At 45.9% G+C, this 21,780-nt stretch overlaps 1 protein-coding gene across 8 annotated transcripts in view; it reads right to left on the bottom strand.

Annotated features, from left to right (window-relative positions):
* Positions 1-21,780, bottom strand: part of LOC135239546 (AP2-associated protein kinase 1-like) — a 55,049-nt gene that overhangs the window by 14,970 nt on the left and 18,299 nt on the right. For all 8 annotated transcript variants that reach the window (XR_010325405.1, XM_064308263.1, XM_064308262.1 and 5 more), the window contains 9 exons: positions 20,370-20,512; positions 18,128-18,249; positions 16,755-16,836; positions 16,270-16,402; positions 15,130-15,233; positions 14,721-14,800; positions 14,322-14,479; positions 10,247-10,452; positions 129-1,175 (listed from right to left, as the gene is read on the bottom strand). Coding sequence is in view for 7 of the 8 variants with exons in the window: in XM_064308263.1 (XP_064164333.1) it covers positions 129-1,175; positions 10,247-10,452; positions 14,322-14,479; positions 14,721-14,800; positions 15,130-15,233; positions 16,270-16,402; positions 16,755-16,836; positions 18,128-18,249; positions 20,370-20,512 (2,075 nt within the window). In the remaining variant the exon portion in view is untranslated. The remainder of the gene's footprint in view (positions 1-128; positions 1,176-10,246; positions 10,453-14,321; positions 14,480-14,720; positions 14,801-15,129; positions 15,234-16,269; positions 16,403-16,754; positions 16,837-18,127; positions 18,250-20,369; positions 20,513-21,780) is intronic.

The raw sequence follows: 21,780 nt of genomic DNA, 5'->3' as shown, positions 1-21,780 counted from the left end.
TTCCAGAGATCTATCCTGATTCACATATTTCATATAAGCATTAAAACCTGAGGATCAGGCACTATCTGATGGACTTAGCAACCAAGCCTCACGGGGCTGATGGGAATTCCCCATCTGCACAGATTTACCGTCTGCACAGGCCCAACTGCAGGGGGCGCCACAGGTATTTCAGCTGAGACAGGGGCAGGGACAGGTACTGCAGGTGCGCCTCCTGCTGCAGGCGTGCAGGCTTCAGGTGGGACGCCAGTGGAAATGGGTACAAGGATAGGCCCCCCCGCCGAGATGGGGGCAGTACCTGCCACAGGTGCTGCGCGAGCTGCAGATGCTGCAGGTGAGGGTTGGGCTGCAGGTTGAGCTGCAGGTGAGGGTTTAGCTGCTGGTGAGGGTTGGGCTGCAGGTGAGGGTAGGGCTGCAGGTGAAGGTTGGGCTGCAGGTGAGGGTTGGGCTGCAGGTTGAGCTGCAGGTGAGGGTAGGGCTGCAGGTGAGGGTTGGGCTGCAGGTGAGGGTAGGGCTGCAGGTGAGGGTTGGGCTCCAGGTGAGGGTAGGGCTGCTGGTGAGGGTAGGGCTGCCGGTTGAGCAGCAGGTGAGGGTTGGGCTGCAGGTGAGGGTTGGGCTGCCGGTTGAGCAGCAGGTGAGGGTTGGGCTGCAGGTGAGGGTCGGGCTGCAGGTGAGGGTCGGGCTGCAGGTGAGGGTCGGGCTGCAGGTGAGGGTTGGGCTGCAGGTGAGGGTAGGGCTGCAGGTGAGGGTCGGGCTGCAGGTGAGGGTTGGGCTGCAGGTGAGGGTTGGGCTGCAGGTGAGGGTTGGGCTGCAGGTGAGGGTTGGGCTGCAGGTGAGGGTTGAGCTGCAGGTGAGGGTAGGGCTGCAGGTGAGGGTTGGGCTGCAGGTGAGGGTAGGGCTGCAGGTGAGGGTTTAGCCGCAGGAGAAGCGAGGCTGGCCTGCCTACGCCGGGAGCTCCTGGCAGGGGCGACGGGTGGGGTCGAGCCTGGCTGAGGTTTCTGAAGGGCCGAAGCTGTCAGGGAGGCAACAGGAGCAGCAGCTGCAACCCGCATGCCTGCGGACCCCGCGGACACTGCCCTGGCTGCTGGCTGCGCTGCTTGTGTGGACACCTTCGGCTGCGCCGGCTGCGCTGCTCGTGTGGACACTGTCGGCTGCACCGGTGGTGGCTTGGCCTGTGGCTGTTGGCACATGGAGAGGGGAGACAGAGAGATTAGAGAGACGGCCATCCAGCACCACGGCAGGGAGTGGGGAGAGAGCTCCCACACAAAGGCCAGTGGGAATCACTCATTCTGGCCAAATGAGCAAAACAAAATCATCAAGAGAACCGCAATAACATGACATACTTCAATTAAGTAGCGCTGCCTGCTTACATAACATTTTTTTAAATGAAAAATAAAGTCCAAATACAACACATAACTTAAATAGAAACGGTCAAACTATCCCATTTTGAAGAGCAAACTCTTAATGAGCTGAAGGGTACCTGCTCTTGCCTGACTGTTCATGTAGTGCTTGTACTTTGGCATGACAGCCCTGGTAGGAGTCCCCCAAGGGAGTGTGCTAGGCCCCTTGTTGTTCGTGGTGTATATAAATGACATGAAATGGGCATGTAAATGTGACCTGTTCCTATACGCAGACGACTCAGCTCTGGAGGTTGCTGACAAAAACTTGGTTCAGCTCCAGGAAAGGCTTCGCGAACAGCTGACTAACATCAGTGTATGGCTCTCTGATAATAAACTCTCCTTACACCTTGGGAAAACAGAATCAATTCTGTTTGGCTCCAAACCCAGATTAAACAAAGCTAACACAGTTCTCCAATCTATCTCCAGCGAGCTCCTTCCCTATCTGTCTTCCATTATTAATTCCTCTCTCTCCTCTGGTCATGTTCCCTCTGTTTTTAAGACGGCTCGTGTTACCCCACTACTCAAAAAACCCACCTTAGACCCCTCCGATGTAGCAAATTATCGACCCGTATCCCTTCTACCCTTTCTGTCCAAAACCCTCGAACGAGCAGTTCTTAAACAATTAACCTCTTTTCTCCATCAGAACAACCTGCTAGACCCTCTCCAGTCTGGCTTCCGATCTGGGCACTCAACAGAGACTGCACTCCTAGCTGTGACGGAGGCACTTGCCACTGCAAGAGCCTCACGCCTTTCCTCTGTCCTGATCCTTCTTGACCTGTCTGCAGCTTTTGACACGGTCAACCATGAAATACTCCTCTCCACCTTAGCTGGGATGGGAATTGCCGGGACTGCCCTGTCTTGGTTCGCTTCCTATCTTGCAGATAGGACCTACCAGGTCACCTGGAAGGGGTCTGCCTCTGCTTCTCATCCACTTGTTACGGGAGTGCCGCAGGGATCTGTACTGGGTCCTCTGCTGTTCTCCTTATACACCAGATCTCTTGGTTCAGTCATTAATTCACATGGTTTTTCCTATCATTGTTATGCAGATGACACACAACTCTTCTTTTCTTTCCCCCCCTCGGCCACACTGGTCAATGATAAGATCTCTTCCTGCCTGGCTGACATCTCCACCTGGATGGCCAGCCACCATCTGAAGCTCAACCTCAACAAAACTGAGCTGCTCTTCTTCCCGCACAAGACCTCCTTGCTTCGTGAACTCTCAATCACGGTTGATGGCACCACAGTGACTGCCTCTCACTCTGCCAAGAGCTTGGGGGTGGTCCTGGATGACCAACTGGACCTCAAGGAGCACATCAAGGCAACATCAAGGTCCTGCAGATTCCTCCTATACAACATCAGGAGGATTCGACCATACCTGACGACGCACTCCACCCAGCTGCTCGTCCAGGCTACGGTGACCTCTCGCCTTGATTACTGGACCTCTCTCCTTGTAAACCTGCCAGCTTGCGCCATACAGCCACTACAGATGATCCAGAATGCCGCTGCCCGGCTCATCTACAACCTCCCCAAATTCTCCCACGTCACTCCTCTGCTGCGATCACTTCACTGGCTACCGGTCGCTGCCAGGATCCGATTCAAAGCCCTGACCCTTGCCTACACTGCCGCCAACAGGACAGCCCCCATCTACTTGCAGGACATGACTCAATTCTATGTGCCTGCTCGACCACTCCGCTCTGCAGCAGCAGGGCGTCTTGTAACCCTCCCACCCGCCCAAAGGGATCACAGAGCTTCTCCACCCTAGCTCCCCAGTGGTGGAACGAACTCCCCGTCCCTCTCCGAACCTCCCCCTCACTATCCATCTTCCGCCGTGGCCTGAAGACTCATCTCTTCAGACTATACCTAGAATAACCACCACCATGCTGTGTATATATATTAAAAAAAAAAATAAAAAAAAAATACCCTTTTTTCCTTGTCACTTGTTATATGTTGCCCCATCCCTGCACTTCTTGGTAAATTGTATTTGTCCTAATACTCTAGCTTAATCTTCTGCCTAGTTTGGCTTTGCAGATGTTAGACCAGGATAGTGTTCATTGTTCTCAGCTAGAAATAGCTGTACAAAATAAGTAATTGTACCTTACTGAACCCGTGTTCAGCAGTTGTCTACGATCATGAAAATGCACTTCTTGTACGTCGCTTTGGATAAAAGCGTCTGCCAAATGAATGTAATGTAATGTAATCTAAGGATTTCAAAATACATTTTAAAGGGAATGACATCTCTGTTAAAACATCCGTCAATTACTTGGGCTGTACACTCGACGGCAATGCAGGGGTTGCAGGTATGGCCCTGAAAGTGATAGGGAAAGTGAACGCCAGAACTAAGTTCTTAGCCAGAAAGTCAGTGTTCCTGGACATGGAAAGTCAGAAACTCGTGGCATCCAGCTTAATCCAATGCGACTTTGATTATGCTAGCACATCCTGGTACTGTAATCTGCCCAAGCTGTGGAAGACAAAACTTCAGGTCTCCCAAAATAAACTGATTTGAGTGGTCTTAGGTCTCGGTCCACGAGAACACATAGGGAGGAACCAGTTCATGCAGCCAAACTGGCTCCCTGTGGAGTCCAGAGCGACACAGTTAAAAATCTGTCAGGTTCACAAAATCGTAAATGGTGGAGCCCCAAATTACTTATTAAACTTCTTCCTGCAGGTCAGAGAGGCTCACAGGCACAATACCAGGTCTAGTGTAGCAAATCTGAGGCTGGTAAGGATTAGCAGCCAGATGGGTAAAAGTTCTTTCAGATTCTCGGGTGCCCAGGATTGGAATAAGGTTCCTAATATCATCAAACAGACTACAAACCCAGCCACATTTAAGGCTAAACTGAAACACTGGCTTTTAGATAATGTACCCCTGTAAAGACAGTTGTGTAGGCAGGGTTGTATATAGCTCACTCTATGGACCTTTTTTTAGTATAATAGGAAGTGTGTATTTTAACCTTTTGTCAAAACAAGGCCTGTTAATGCCCAATGTAAATGTTCACTGTATATTGATATTTTTGTGCTTTTATATGCCGCACTCCACCATCTCGTACACGCACACACACACCTCCATGACATCTAGCTACAGCAAGGACCACAATGGAAATCATTTGCATGTTATCCTTGATGCTCTTTTAATCGTGCATGTACATTGGTGTTTGCAACCATGTAATTGTCCTTTTAAAGTGAATCGTCAAATAAATAAATAAACTAAACTAAAGTAGGGCAGTCCAGATGTGCACTGGCTCACTTCCTTCCACCACACCTTTTGCACAAGCAACGTCAGAGCTGGGTACTCTGTCATGTGACCCAGTGTAAGTGCTCCGTCAGCGTGCTCTGCACTGTCGGCGACCCCCTATTTCCAGTCCTGTGGCCGTTGTAATGCACCCGTTCCTTAATGGATACAACGCTATCACATGATTGTGTACTTTGAAAGTTTGGCACTCGCGGTAGCCACACTAGCCTGTGAGCCAGTAGCCAAGATTACCTAACTAGCTAGCGGCTAGCAGTTATGTATTACACAGAAAGTCGTCTACCTAAATAGCTAATAGATGTGTATTACATAGATAGCAAATGTTAGCTAGTTGGTGGATAAATGTATAAACCTAGTGGTTTTTCATGAAACCGCAAAAGCAAGCTAGAACACAAGCTATTAGTTAGCTTGCTATAAAGCTAAAGCCTCATTTGCTATTTCAACATCCATTCAGCTTAGTACTTAGCTTGCAGTGCTATAACTTTAGCCAGCAGGCCAGTAACAGCAATCACCTACGCAATCCTGTGACAGCGTTGTACCCAATAAGGGGTGGACACGACATAAAATGCAAAACTTTCTTCAGTTCAGAAGATAGCCAGGAAACATCTGCTGCTGTAGACATTTCAGTACCGGTATCTGCTGCTGCCATCTGAGGAATCTGAACCTTGCATCTGGGCCTAGTGTTTCTTGGTGTTAGGTGTGTAGCAGTGTTAATTTTGTTAACGAAAATGTTGACGAAAATATGCGTCAACAACCTTTTTCCCATGACTAAGACGAGACCTTGATGAGACGAAAATGGATCTTTGAAAAATAAAACCGTGACTAAATTTATTTTCATTTTTGTTAACGAGACGAGACGAGACTAAAACGTTAGTGGTGAACTAACGGACATTGAAATTGCATTAATTCTTTTTTACAATCGTGCATGCATCTTGCAAGATTTAAACAAAGCAGTGCATCCTTGTCATTGGTTGAATGCTGCCCGGGTACAACCCCTCCCCCACAGATGATACACACATACCCCTTTTCCACCAATGCGAACCTAGTTCTGGTTCTGGGCTGGTGCTAGTGCCGGTTCGCAGTTGGTTCAACTTGCGAACCTTCTAAGAACCGGTTTGCTTTTCCACGGGCTAGCAAGCCCGTGGGTGCTGTTGGATGTTGTCACCCAGGGGGGAAGCATTTACAGTCAGAGAATTTTCCTTACAGAATGCTTAATAGCCAAAAAAAATCAAACACTTTCTATCCCTATTTTTCATAAAATGTTTTCGTTTCGACACACAATTTAGTTTCAAAGAAAGTATTTCATGCGGCCATTTCATTTCACTACATTTCCCAAAATGGGTTGTTTTAGCCCTAGATGCGGATTTCTTTACCGTGAATTGTCCTAACGTCTGTTTGAAAAAGAAAGTGCTGATATACATTGGCTAAGTAGATCACGTTTTCTCATAAAATGAAGTCGATAAAATAGTAGCCTTGGCTAGCCTACTTTGAGACATGTTAAAAAAAGTCTTATTTCATTGAAATTCCATACTGTACCCACTCTCCTCCCCAGAGACTCCTTGCTCCTTGCATTCGCTACAGCAAGAGGAACGAACAAACTAGTGTTGTGTCGTTCGCGAACAATTCGCGCAAGTGTACTGTTCATTCGCGAACGATGCGGGCAAGTGTACTGTTGTGTCGTTTGCGAACGATTCGGGCGTAGTACGTTCACTGAACGAATCACTGAACTGATTCGTTCACGGAGTCTGCGAATAATTGGCAGTCAGTGAACGACCAGTTCACATCCGCAAACGAATCGTTTCACGAAGTGATTCAGTACACTTCGTTCACCCAAAAGATTCGTTCTTTTGAATGCTACTTGCCATATGATTAGTCTGATCGTTGGCACGCATGATAATAAAGGAAAATTAATGAAAACAGACTCGAGGTGGTTAATGCTGCTACTGATGTCATACTGTATCTGTTACTTGCTTTGATACTGTGCCCCTTCTGATTGTTAAAGCACTCTATCACTTTTTGTTTTTCATTTACACTATGACCTCACTCATGGTCGTCAAAATAGAGCAAGGCTCATTTTAGAGAGAAGCACTTTCCTCAAATGTATTATGGAGATCAGTAGTAGACTAATTCTGTCTACTTGAGGTGGTTAATGCCGCTGCTGCTGATATCATACTGTATCTGTTGCTGAGACTTTGATTGTTAAAGCACCACTTTTTGTTTTTCATTTACACAGTAACTTAAACCAAATCAACACAGTGTAAATCAAACTTGAAAATCTGTTAAAATTGATAAAATCTGTTAAAAGTGATAGTTAAAGACATTGTATATTGTATAGCAAGTGTCTGGAAAAACACTACCTAAGTTGGTTTTTACTATGAGAGAGAAATACATACCTCTTTTGGTTTTATGTGAAGTTTCAGAAAATAAATATAACCACAATAGTCATAGAAAGAATGTTTTGTTTCTTGACTTCGAGTAAAGCAACATTCCACACTTCTATCTGTGCAATATCCTTAGCTTAGTAGTAGCGAGGACAGCACAGCAGCATCACATCAATGGGAGAGAGAGGCTAGGGTACAGATATCCAGCTAAGGTAAGGATATTACACAAATAAAAGTGTTAACAAAGTGAAATGTTGCTTTAAGAGTTGCAACAGTCACTCACTATATTACATCTGTTGAAATTCCAGCATACTTGATACAACCTGACAACTTGCATCCAATTTCCAAATACCTGTATTAACCTAGGTGAATTAATTTGAATAGAAAACATCAAATATAAAGCAGGGAGTCCCTGCAATTAGTTTTCGTTGACTAAAACTATACTAAAATGTTTTGAGTTTTCATCAACTAAAACTAGACTAAAACTAAGAAGGATAAAAATGACTAAATGTGACGAAAACTAATGTGCATTTTCGTCTCGGACTAAGAATAAATCTAAAATAGCTGCCAAAATTAACACTGGTGTGCAGGGACTGATGTTTTTACATTTTCATCCATGGCTTTTTTTCGAATATTCAGCTATCTTTCAATTTCTGAACTTTGTTACTGGTTATCTTGGTATTATCTTTGGTGTTTTTCCCTCATTCATTTATTCTGTAATTGTAACCTGTCCATGTCTGCAGCATTCATTGTTTAAGGTAGCTGACGTTCATCATTTGATTAAATGTTGCATTTTGTTGTAACTTAATCCATCTATCCAAGCATGCATTGGACGAGAGGCAGGAATACACCGAGGACAGGCCGCCAATCTATAGCAGCTAAATAAATTTCTTAATTTTAATCAAGTTGTGAGAAGTACATTTTGATAACTGTTGATCCAATAGGTTGCTCTGGCAGTCAACAAATTCAACAATTTAATTTGTAATAATTTTAGCAATAATTTATCAAATTAAATCAAATAAATATACAGATGGGTGACAAATTGAAGGAAAACCCAACATGAAGTTTCTTTGTAAGGTGTTGGGCCACCAGAACAGCTTCAATGTGCCTTGGCAAGTCTACAAGTCTCTGGAGGGATGGAACTCCATTCTTCCAAATGACATTCCCTCATTTGGTGTTTTGGTGGTGGAGAGCGCTGTCTAACACGTCGGTCCAAAATCTCTCGTAGTTATACAACTGGGCTGAGATCTGGTGACTGCAAAGGCCACAGCATATGATTCACATCATTCTCAAACTTATTAAAGCATTCAGTGACCCCTCGTACCCTGTGGATGGGGGCATTGTTATCCTGGGAGAGACCACTCCCATCAGGATAAAAATCTTTCATCATAAAGGATAAAGGTGATCACTCAGAATAAGCCTGTATTGATTTGCAGTGGAGCAAGGAGCAAGTGGATCCAGACCATGCCAGGAAAATGCCCCCCCATGGTGGAACAAAGCCACCAGACCCCTTCACTGTAGAGCTCTCGCATTCAGGCCTGTACCGGTCTCTTAGTGTACACCACACATGCACTCACCCACTAATCAAGAATATGGTGAAGGACAACTCATCTGACCATATCACTTTTTTCTATACCTCTGCAGTCCAATGCCTATGGTTTTTGCACCACAGAACTTTCAAATGTGCATGTCTTTGTAATAAGGGATTTATGCACTGCGACCCTACTATAAAATCCCTCTAAGTAGTCGTCAACTGACTGTTCTTGCTGACATAGTCTGATCACGTCCTGCTTTGACATTCTCAGTCACCTGAGGTAGAGCTGCTCTTCTGTTTTTCCTTAGACATGGCACTAATGCACGAGCATCAGGGTCATTGAATGTGCACTTTCAACCACAATTCCTGACCCCATTTACTGATGTCTTTCCCAAAGTCACTTTAGTCACTGCTCCTATTGAAACACTAGCCAGTTGGGCAGTCTTAGTGACTGAAGCTCCTGCCATCCATTCCCCAGCAATGAACCCTCTTTAAAAATCACTTGATCTTTTCCTCTTGCCATCTTGATCGAAAATAGAGGTCAACTGGGCCTGCTCAGCATTTTTATACATACCATTGAGCATGATAGGATGTTAATTGCTTAATTGTATCATGCATTGCACCTGCATTTGTTATGTATCTCTACTCATTTGTTCAGGTTTTTCCTTTAATTTGTCACCTATCTGTATTTTATAGGCTGGATAAGTTCTAAATGTTGATATGCCTGTGTTCGATATTCAGAGTGCCAAACGTTAAACGAGGGTGTTAGCAATTAAAACAGCTGGATTCAAAACGTAAACATATGAGAGAAGGTATTAATCTTAAGCAATCTGCCCAATGGGGAGCATGTTGTTTGAAGTACAGTAGACATACAGTAAACAGGGCTGCAGCACAGTCAGGCAACTCCACTGCAGCACAGTCAGTTAGGCATCTTCGATTGCCATTCACAGAAACCTTTCTCCCCAAATTTCATTTTGCTGATTGTACATTAATGCAAATTATGTGAGTATCAGGAATGACTTTGCTCATTTGATTATGCATTAGAGTATGTGTAGTTTCTGGCTAAAAGCACGTTATTGGTTTATATTTATGCTTATTCGATATCAATACGCAATTTTCCTATCCCAATTTTGTTTGCTAGTTTCGTACTGCCAGAATTTCTCTTGTAATAGAGAATCACTTTGGTGTAATTTCAATGGCATTTATGCATCATTGTCATTATCGCAATGCGTACACATGAAAGATTATGCCGATGCTCGCCATTACATTTGTGTTGTCTTTAAATGCTGTATTTAAAGCACTTCTGCTATGTCCGCATCTGTAAACACCTTCCTAAGAAGTCAAACTCAATCTCATATGTCACCGTCAATTTCTCAGCAGAAGTCCATCGATCTGTAAGTTTCTGTCATCTTTTCTGCAAAGCAGTGTTATTCTTTCTGCGGTTACTGCCATTTGGGAATGTGCCACTGATGTTAGCATGCATGCTTTTAAAACAGAGTTGCAAATTACGTTTTAAAGTAGAGCACACACACCCACATGCGCGCACACACACGTGCACACACACACACACACACACGCACACGCACACACACACCCACACGCGCGCACACTCATGCACACACACGTGCACACACATGCACACACGTGCACCCACGCACACAGCAAACAGCCCTTGAAGCGTCCTTACCTGCTGCTTCAGGAAATCCTGTGTGGGCGTGGCCTGAGCTGAAGGGGGAGGGGTCTGTGTGGGCGGAGCCTGAGATTGTACTACTGTAGTTTTATGTTGGGAAGCTGGAGACCGAGCAGCCTGCAGCTTCTGCGATTGGACGGTGGTGGCCAGGGCCTTCTGTGATTGGATGGTGGCAGCCAGCTGTGCAGTGCCTAAGCTCACACCTGTGGTGAAATCATCATTTAATCAGCGGCATCATTTATGAACCCCTTGCAGAAACTCTAAACCATATCAAAGAGCCAAATGACCCTAAACCATGTCAAAGAGCCAAATGACTCTAAACCATGTCAAAGAGCCAAATGACTCTAAACCATGTCAAAGAGCCAAATGACCCTAAACCATGTCAAAGAGCCAAATGACTCTAAACCATGTCAAAGAGCCAAATGACCCTAAACCATGTCAAAGAGCCAAATGACTCTAAACCATGTCAAAGAGCCAAATGACTCTAAACCGTGTCAAAGAGCCAAATGACTCTAAACCATGTCAAAGAGCCAAATGACCCTAAACCATGTCAAAGAGCCAAATGACTCTAAACCATGTCAAAGAGCCAAATGACTCTAAACCATGTCAAAGAGCCAAATGACCCTAAACCATGTCAAAGAGCCATATTCTGAGGCAGGAATAAAACTGAATAAAAGCGGAAAGGATTACAAGGTAGGTGTGCTAATCCATGGGGACATGTTAAGCGGCTTTGTTTTGGGGGAGATTTAAAGCTTGTGCTTTCCTATAGATTGACATCACTTTCCCACCGGAATACGCCCCCTCAGTCGGGACTGAGTGGCAAAACATGCTGCCACATGGCTGTCTTTAGTAGAGGAAACTGCAAAACCGGGAGTAAAACAAACGATTAAAGGCAGTTGGACTCGACAGTGATCCTTACAACTTACCAAAGAACCAGTGGTCCATGGACATTCAACAAGAAATCGGAGCTATCTTTTCACAGACTGCCGAAAGCTGCACCGTGGGTCTGGACGGTTTCGTGCTTGTTTTCTCTCCATATTTCCCAACCTCATAATGGCTTCCTTGACTTTCATTGGCACAACTCTCGTCCTTATGTAGAGGGTATGCACGTGACGTCACAGTAAGTGGAAGTCACTGCGGTTACACCTACTGCCTTTAATTTAAGCAGATAATCGTTTGTTTTACTCCCAGTTTTGCAGTTTCCTCTACTAAAGACAGCCATGTGGCAGCATGTTTTGCCACACAGTCCCGACTGAGGGGGCGTATTCCGGTGGGAAAGTGACGTCAATACATACCCTCTATAGGAAAACAGCAGGTCTGAGATCAGTGTTCTTTACCCTCATTGTGCGTAGAATGACGTTCAACGCTTCCAACTATCACAAGCTAACGTTTCCTAGCAAACCACCATTTCTTATTTAGTAGGCTAACTGACCTCGTTACAAACTGCGTTATCACTTCACTTGTCGGTAAGTACATTCTTTTTATATTAACTTAAGCAGTGTGTAGGTAACGTTAAACTAGTAGCGTGAATGTTCGATACATTGTAACATTACATGACTTATTAAGTGGCATCAAAATAACAACTTCACTTGTTTATTAATAACGTTAGCTTGATGACATTGATGTGCACGACAATGTGGTCATTTCGCTAACTTAGCTAGCTAGCCAAACAGTCAGTAACACAGATACTTCCTTTGTGACAATTATGGATAATGTCAAAGAGGAAAGATAAAAGCCAAAAAACCTTAGACAGTTTTTTCAGATGGCCAAATAGCCTACCGGAGGTGATGGCGATGAGGAAGAGACTACTAACGTTCGCGGCTCCACCGAGTCAACAACATTACAAGTTTTTCGTAGAGTGCAAAAACTTTGATATTATTTATTTTAATTTCTTTTGTTTTTGTTGAAATGTGCCCAGCATTCCAAGGCTGTAAGAATCTGTAGCCAATCAGGACTTTTTTCAAGTTTTTTGTAGAGTGCAAACTTTGATATTATTTATTTTAATTTAATTTAATTTATTTTGTTGTTGAAAACATTACATTACATTACATTACAGGCATTTAGCAGGCGCTCTTATCCAGAGCGACTTACACAACTTTTTACATAGCATTTTTACATTGTATCCATTTATACAGCTGGATATATACTGAAGCAATTTCGGTTAAGTACCTTGCTCAAGGGTACAACGGCAGTGTCCTACCCAGGAACTGAACCTGCGACCTTTCGGTTACAAGCCCAGTTCCTTAACCACTGTGCTACACTCCGTTCCGCACAGCATTCCAAGACTGTACATTGTTGTCAGATTCTTTGTAAGACTCTGCTATGCTGTAAATAGCTGTTGATTTTTTAAAATGTGTGTTGAATAAATGACTTATTTATAACAACATTCACATTACGTAGTCTTATTTTCAAATCTCTAGTCAGCTTTTAGCACTGTCTTTTTTAAATTCTCAATTCCGCGATTCCATCCGTGATTCTGTTATCACAGAAACTATAGGGCCCTACCTTAATCCTGCCACAGTCTGTCGCTGGCCCGCGCCGGGCCCCCGTCAAAAAAGACACTCGGCCACCGGGCCGCCGGCCCCCGTCAAAAGATACTTGCCACCGGGCCTAACAACTTTTCTGGGGGAAACCCTGAATTGTGCTAGCTATTTTACATGAACCTTGTACGGCGATCAATAAAGGCTAACAGCACAGTAACACTTACATCTTGTCACGTGTACCACCACTGTAATGAACTAAAAATGCCTACAAACTACCTTTTCTATGAGAAATGTGTTGTCGAGCTCACGCGCATACACTGCTGGCGACATTCTAAAGCTCCGTTTTGCCCTCCGTACTATATAGCTAGCTAGCTATGGCACATCCTCACCTCTGTAACGTTATTTGTTGTCCTCTGTGTGTCCATACATCTGTATCGGTGGTTGTAGCTGTGTGTCCTTAGCTCCTACTCATGCGTGCAGGATAGCATTCGTACGCACTAACTAGGTTAACTAAAGTAGGCAAAATGCGAACATGTTAGAGTTAGCTAAAGTAACATTAGGCGATAAAGCTACGCTTAAAAATGTCGTGCCCTACCACCTGCGCATGCGTCCTACTAAAGGAAGCACCACCTGTGCATGCCTCCCATCAAATCTCCCTCAAAGGTTGTCCGTGAGTGAGTGAGTGAGTAGATGAGTGAACACAATTTGCCACGCTTAGCCCATGGCGCCAGTTCCTGCACGCCATGGGAAAAAATACTCTCAGAGACGTAGGCCAAATCATAGGCTTGCCAAAATCAACTGTATGGAACATCATTAAGAATAAAAAGAGCACAGGTCAGCTCAGTAATCACAACGGGCCTGGTAGGCTAAGGAACAATTTGATGGTTTATGACTTAAATCTTTGAATTTAAACCCAAACGAACATGCTGTTCACTTGCTCAAATCCGAAACCCAGCAAACGCATAGCAACTGAAAGAGACAGTGCTAAAAGCTGGGCAGAGCATCTCAAAGCATCACACCATGATCCTAGGGATGTCCATGAGTCGCAGACTGCAGTCATAAGGGGTATGAAACTAAACATTTACTCTACCTTGCAAGTCATTAAATTAGTCAAATCTTACTGTGTCCCAATACTTACGTTGACTTCTAATGGGGAGACCTGACTTATTGAATGGCATAGTTGTAATATTGTTCACCATATGCTAAACAAAAGTAATGAGATTATGAGTAATGAGACACATTCTGAATATAGCCTCATAGTCATTGTTTGATTTGAAATACAAATATGATTAGTACAGAGGAAAACGTGCATGCGTGGGAAGCGATTTGGCAGTCCACACCTGCAGACAAATGCACCTGGGCTGCTCAGCAGGTACGTACCTATGGGCGGGGCAGCACCAGCAGGTACGTACCTATGGGCGGGGCAGCACCAGCAGGTACGTACCTATGGGCGGGACAGCACCAGGGGGGACAGGTGCTCAGCAGGTACGTACCTATGGGCGGGGCAGCACCAGCAGGTACGTACCTATGGGCGGGGCAGCACCAGCAGGTACGTACCTATGGGCGGGGCAGCACCAGCAGGTACATACCTATGGGCGGGACAGCACCAGGGGGGATGTTGGCCCTCTTTCGGGGGGTGAGGGCTGGCTGGATGGGCAGCATGCCCGAGCTGGGTTGAGGGTGCCCGGCTTTGGGGCGCTGTCGGGGGGTGATGGACGTCTCTGTGGTTGGAATGGGGTCTGTGAGCCTGGGGGAGTATTATGAGAAATTACACTCAATTCATAACAAAATCATACAAACCTGCACATACTCAGCAATCACAGATGATACTTGAGGAAAATTGCCTGGGTAATAGACATTAATCATAGTGTAATATGTCATTAAATGAACAGTGTTCATGGTTAATTGAACACTATGGGGTCTAAATGAGGGTTTATGAAGGAGAAATGAGGGGAGAATAACATGACAGCGCTGAACAGAAGGCCTACCTGGGTTTGTTATGACTCTTCTTGGCCGCTGCCTCACTGGCTCTCACTGGCTCCGGAAGTTTCTCTGGGATGGTGGAATTCTAGGAATTGACATGTGAGAAAGGTTAGGGATGGACCAGACGCATTTGGTTTTAAAAATTCAGGCCAGCGAGAAACCAGACGGAATGAGAACAGCTCAATGCAAGACCCTGAAATATCTCGGAGAACGGTACTTTTTACCTTCTGTACCGCAAGCACGGCACATGCACACAGACAGTCTCAGGGGACACCTGTCAGGTAGGGCCTGAGGGGAGCTCACCTGTGTGTTCCTCAGGTACGGCCTGAGGGGAGCTCACCTGTGTGTTCCTCAGGTACTGCCTGAGGGGAGCTCACCTGTGTGTTCCTCAGGTACTGCCTGAGGGGAGCTCACCTGTGTGTTCTGCACCGGGCAGTCTCGTCGAGCCAACATGAAGGCGAAGTGGGACACCTGGTAAATGTCAGGCCTCTGGTCAGGGTCTGGCTCCAGCATGTACCCTGAAAAACAGCCACGATAAGAGAGGGGCACCGAGAGGGAGAAACAGAGAGAGGGAGGAGTGATGGAAGGAAAGAACAATAAAGACATGCAGTAGTGTGCGTAAATCAGGAGGAGCACCGTGCGTTCCACACAGGGCTCACAGCGGCGTTACAAGCAGGAAGACTTTAGTACAAACACACAGACCAGAAGACCACAGCAAATTTACACAGATGCACAGGAGAGGCACAACGAATCCGGCCAGAGAGGTGGAGTCGCACAGACTGACAGGCAAGGCCTGAGAGAGAAGCAGGGGAACAGCAGCACAAAGCCAGAGAGGTGGAGTCGCACAGACTGACAGGCAAGGCCTGAGAGAGAAGCAGGGGAACAGCAGCACAAAGCCAGAGAGGTGGAGTCGCACGGACTGACAGGCAAGGCCTGAGAGAGAAGCAGGGGAACAGCAGCACAAAGCCAGAGAGATGGGTTAGGGTCAGAGAGAACAAGACACTGGATACAGACAGGCACTGGGACCCGACACAACCAGAAAGAAGATCAGAAGCATGCAAGCATCCAGACACACTGCCTTACAGACAGACCAGAAGGCCACAGACTGAGACACAGAAAATAGATTGGGAGATGCTTAGAGTACACAGCGAGTAACGGTCGCACAAAAACACACCAACAGACACTGTCTAAAGCACAACAGCAAACAATGTCAGACTAAAATGCAGCAGCAAACACTGTCAGACAGACTAAAACACAAAATGCTCAGACAGACTAAAACACATCAGCAGACACTGTCAGACAGGCTAAAACATAACAGCAGACACTGTCAGACAGACTAAAACACAACAACACTGTCAGGCAGACTAAAACACATCAGCACACACTGTCTGACATTCTAAAACACAACAACACTGTAAGACAGACTAAAAGACAGAGGCTCAGACAGTAAGACAGCATGACAGAGAAAGACAGAGTGAGGAGAGACTGGGGCAGATGAACACATGCATACAGAAGTGTGGCAGGACAGATGGAAACAGAGGCTGAGAAACTCACGAATGAGGCAGTGCATATCTTGAGAGTATCGGGACGTATCCGGGATAGTGAAGCTACCATCACAGATGGCCACCTGGCTCTCTCCAAACGGGTGCGTGAAGTAACACAGCTTGTACAGCAAGCAACCCAGGGCCTGCAGGGACACACAGCTTACTGTATACTGTACACATACTGAGAGCTTGCTCATATACACACATGCATGCACATACGCACACACACACGCACACACATGCACGCACATACATGCACATACACACACATACGTGCACATACATGCACACGCACACACATGCGTGCACATACATGCACATACACGCACACACACGCACACGCACACACATGCATGCACATACACGCACACACACGCACACATGCGCGCACACATACTGAGAGCTTGCTCATACGCGCACACACACACCTCACACTGAACATCAGACATTCGGACTTTATGAAGTTTACGCAGTCAGAGCTCAGATGAAACTCACCCAGATATCGGCCTTGGTGGTGATGATTTTTCCGCTGTAGAGGTTGACCATTTCAGGAGCGCGGTACGACAGTGTGGTGTACCTGCAACGAGGGAAAGGGATGCCCATCAACGATCAATAACACACACACGCACGCACACGCACACACACATACATACACACACAAACATACAGCAGTCTGTGGTGTGATCACCACACATACACACACACAGCAGCCTGAGGTGTGATCACCACACACACACACATACAGCAGCCTGAGGTGTGATCACCACACACACACACACACACACACATACAGCAGCCTGAGGTATGATAAACACACACACACACACACACACACAGAGCAGCCTGAGCTGTGATCACCACACACACACACACACATACAGCAGCGTGAAGTGTGTCTGTCGCCCTGCTTGTCCCCTGCCTGACAGCGCCACCCGCTGGCTGAATCGTGTCGTTATGAATAGAGTCATCCTTGCCCGGCTTCAAGTACATATTGTCATTGACATCTATGTACTGCCGGTTTCCTGTTTATTATACGTGTATTATGTAATCAGCCTTTTTCCAGTTAACCGGTGCTAGCCAGTGGCAAATGGGCTTCCCCTCTGAGTCAGGTTCTGCTCAAGGTTTCTTCCTGTTACCAGCCTGGGAGATTTACTAGCCACTTTTGCCCCCGGCCTGCTCTGGGGGGTTCAGGCCAAAATCTCTGTGAACTTGCTTTTTGATGATGCTCTTTGTAAAAAGAGTTAAATAATTTAATTAAACTGAAATGAATTGCATTACACTTAATTTATTTGGCAGACGCTTTCATCCAAAGCAACGTACAAAAAGTGCAAACCTAAGGTCATTGGAGCAACTACAAAACACAGGTCCAATAAGGTACAATACTCTTTTTGTACAGTTATTCATAGCCATGAGCACATTAAGTCCACCTCACACTTTAAACATTACTCTGATTTAACATATCTTTAACCAAAAGATAATAAACATCAAGATGATGAACTGAACTGAAATGAATTTAACTGAATGTAACTGAACTGAACTGAACTAATTGAACTGAACTAATTGAATTGAACTGAACTAATTGAACTGAACTGATCTGAACTAATTGAACTGAACTAATTGAATTGAACTGAACTAATTGAACTGAACTGAACTGAACTGATTGAATTGAACTGAACTGAACTGATTGAACTGAACTGAACTGAACTGAACTAACTGAACTAACTGAACTGAACTGAACTGAACTTAACTGAACGGAACTGAACGGAACTGAACGGAACTGAACGGAACTGAACTGAACTGAACTGAACTGAACGGAACTGAACGGAACTGAACTGAACTGAATGCTGGTGACGACAGCAGCGACTCACTTCTTGATCTCGTCCTCCACCGCAGTCGCGCCCTCACTCTGAGGGTTCTGGAACCTGTTTGTGGCACTGCCGAAATCACAGAGCACATAGTGGCCCTGGTCATGGAGCAGGACGTTCTCCACCTACAGAGAGGGGTGGAGGGGGGGGGGGGGGCGGTTTAAGAAAGAGCACAGGGAATAAAAAGAGAAATCAACATGGGCAAGGTACTATGCAAGTGTAGGTAAAAGCAAACTTGTGTGCGCACACATGCAGTCACAAACGTACACAGTGACACACGCGCATATGCACAGACACACACGCACGCACACGGAGTCACACACGCACACACACGCACGCAAACACACACACCCACACATGCAGAGTCACACACGCGCATGCACAGACACAGACACAGACACACACACACATCGTCACACACTCGCGCACGTATGGACACACATGCACACACTAAGGCTGTCAAAAGTGCCATGAAATTGAGTTCGAATATTAGCTTTTCTAATTAGTTAGAGTTCGAATATATTGGAATATCAATTGCCTATAATTCACAAAAATAAGCTGCTTATTGTCGGGCGCAATATGCACGTGACGCTCCCTCTAAACTGGCCTGCGCGTTATTTTCCACAAGCGGGCGGTAGAATAGAGGACATCGGTGAACTTTCATACTAGGTTACTACATCTGGGGCCTCATTTATAAAACGTATTTTAGATCAACTTTGTGGCGCGTACGTAGAAAATCACGTCAAAGTAGTGATTTATAAAATTTCAACATAACTCGGTTGTGGCTCTACGTCAGGTCTTCACTTCGCGTATGCACGCAAGTTCATTTTATAAATGAGACCCCTGCAGTTTGTATAGCCTCATGCGCAAATGAATAAAGCACTTTCTCGTGGATGTAATTTGCCACAACTCGGCATTTATTAATCACAATAATAGAGAAATGATTGTTTATAGGAAATCCCTGTTTATTTCTTAACACAAAAACTATTCAAACTGCTAACTGTAGCCTAAAACAACATAAATTACTTACTCTGTATAGTTTGTTCAACTTCTTTCATCATCCAATTTTATCAAAATCTTCAGAACAGAAAGGAAACATAGCCTGCCATGGGAACATTATTTAGCCTAAATTGTTAGCTGACCAGATCTGTTGAACGAAGTAAAAAAATAGACTGGCTCGCGAGGCTTGCTGACCAGTAACGTTAGGTGTCGGCTGAAAGTATCACGGAGGTTATTGTCAAGGAAAACCAGACGATCCACTTGCTCTGGATCCAGGGCAGAACGTTTTTTGTTGACAGAGGAAGTAACATTACGATCATGAAAATGCACTTGTTGTACGTCGCTTTGGATAAAAGCGTCTGCTAAATGAATGTAATGACAGTCGCACATGCGCACACACACACATACACGCACACACAGCCACATACACACATGCACACACAATCACACACATACATGCTCATACACATGCACAGACACGCACACACAGACACACATACACACACAGTCACACACGCGCGCACGCACAGACACACATACACACAGTCACACACAGACACACCCACAAATGCACAAAGTGACTGCGAGACCACTGGGGGGGTTTTGGGGGCGTACCTTCAGACCACTGGGGGGTTCTGGGGCATACCTTCAGACCACTGGGGGGTTCTGGGGGTACCTTCAGACCACTGGGGGGTTCTGGGGCATACCTTCAGACCACTGGGGGGTTCTGGGGGCGTACCTTCAGACCACTGGGGGGGTTCTGGGGGTGTACCTTCAGACCACTGGGGGGTTTTGGGGGTGTACCTTCAGACCACTGGGGGTTTGGGCGTACCTTCAGACCACTGGGGGTTTGGGGCATACCTTCAGACCACTGGGGGGGTTCTGGGGGCGTACCTTCAGACCACTGGGGGGGTTCTGGGGGTGTACCTTCAGACCACTGGGGGGTTTTGGGGGTGTACCTTCAGACCACTGGGGGGTTCTGGGGCGTACCTTCAGACCACTGGGGTTGGCGTACCTTCAACCACTGGGGGGTTTTGGGGGCGTACCTTCAGACCACTGGGGGGTTCTGGGGGTGTACCTTCAGACCTCTGGGGGGGTTCTGGGGGTGTACCTTCAGACTACTGGGGAGCGTTCTGGGGGCGTACCTTCAGACTACTGGGGAGCGTTCTGGGGGCGTACCTTCAGACCACTGGGGAGGGTTCTGGGGGCGTACCGTCAGACTTCTGGGGGGGTTTAGGGGGCGTACCTTCAGGTCACGGTGTATGATCGGAGGCCTGCACTGGTGCAGCCGTGCCACAGCTTCACAGGTGTCGCAGAAGATGCTGAGAACTTCGGGCTCGGAGAAGCCGCTCTGCAAACGCTGGTTCATCAGGTTCACCACCTGTCCGCCTGCAGGGTGTGACCCATAACACCTCAGCACATCCGCAAATACTCCCGCACTGACACAGACACAGAACCAGCCACAGAACCAGCCAGCACCAAGGCCAAGTGACAGAGAATCACAATTCATATCAGAGCAATGAAAAAGGGCTTTGGCAGAGACCCGCATCTCCCCGCATCTCCCCACGGGAAGACTAGTGCATCCAGGGAACAAACAGGGACTCAACTGGTAAAAACAGTGGCACTCCTCCAGAACAGGGTGACATACAGGTATCTGGAAGATGCAGGCCGTTGTAATAACGTTTGCATAGTTGGAATCTTGGAAGACTCAGAGATATGGGACATGAACGCCGTTGTATGCACATTACTGACAAAGGGATTAGGCTTGAACAGTGGCTAAGGCTTTAAGATCCAAAGACCGCACAGATGTGGACTGAAACCAAACGAAAAGGCAAGATACACCCGGGATATCCTCGTCAAATTCCTCTGATTCAGTGCCAGAGCTGGGAAGGGAAGGCAGTGTTGAGTGGCAGAAGCACTGTACCTACTTTAGACAAGATGCCACAGAAGCATTGCACCAACTTTAGACAAGATTCTTCTGTGATTCTTCTGCTTCTGTGGCCAGCTTGCCAAATTAAAATTAACTGTGGAAATTCCTTATGACAATGAATTATTTTCCACCACGTAAGTAATTCAGTTCATGTAAACCTAACGTTGATACACACTCCTCTCTTGAGCGTCTAGCAGCAATTAAAGCTAACTATCGAGTTTCGAGTTTCTAAGAGATAAAACCTTTTTGTACTCCACGTAGACCATAAACCCTTGAATATAAAAATGACTCATTGAAATCGGTTGAGAAATGTAAAAGTTATAGTGCTTTTTATCCAGAAAAACTGCAGCTTCCCCGTTTACTTCCATTTGTTTTCAGGCCAGTCTTGCCTGGACCAATATGGCGGCGACGGGAGTGAGCGGCCTGGGCTGTCAATCAAAAGTGAATGCATAAATAATTAGGACAGAACTGACACGCCCAGCCAGTCTTGAGTCTGCTATATTAAGAAATTCAGGTTTTACATCAAAGCAGGTTTTTTATCTTTTCAAAGGATAATAAGTAGAAAAAATACATATACATTATAATTTAGTAACTAAAGGAACAATTTAAATGTAAGAAAAGGGAGGCTACACAGGGACTTTAAATTTTATTCTATAAATGCTATGGTTTAGCTGGTACAGTATCAGCTTATACCAATATGAGTGATACTGTAACACAAGATCACCAC

This window comes from Anguilla rostrata, chromosome 14, assembly GCF_018555375.3.
Source record: "Anguilla rostrata isolate EN2019 chromosome 14, ASM1855537v3, whole genome shotgun sequence".
NCBI lineage: Eukaryota > Metazoa > Chordata > Actinopteri > Anguilliformes > Anguillidae > Anguilla > Anguilla rostrata.
This window is presented reverse-complemented; position numbering and strand designations above follow the sequence as displayed.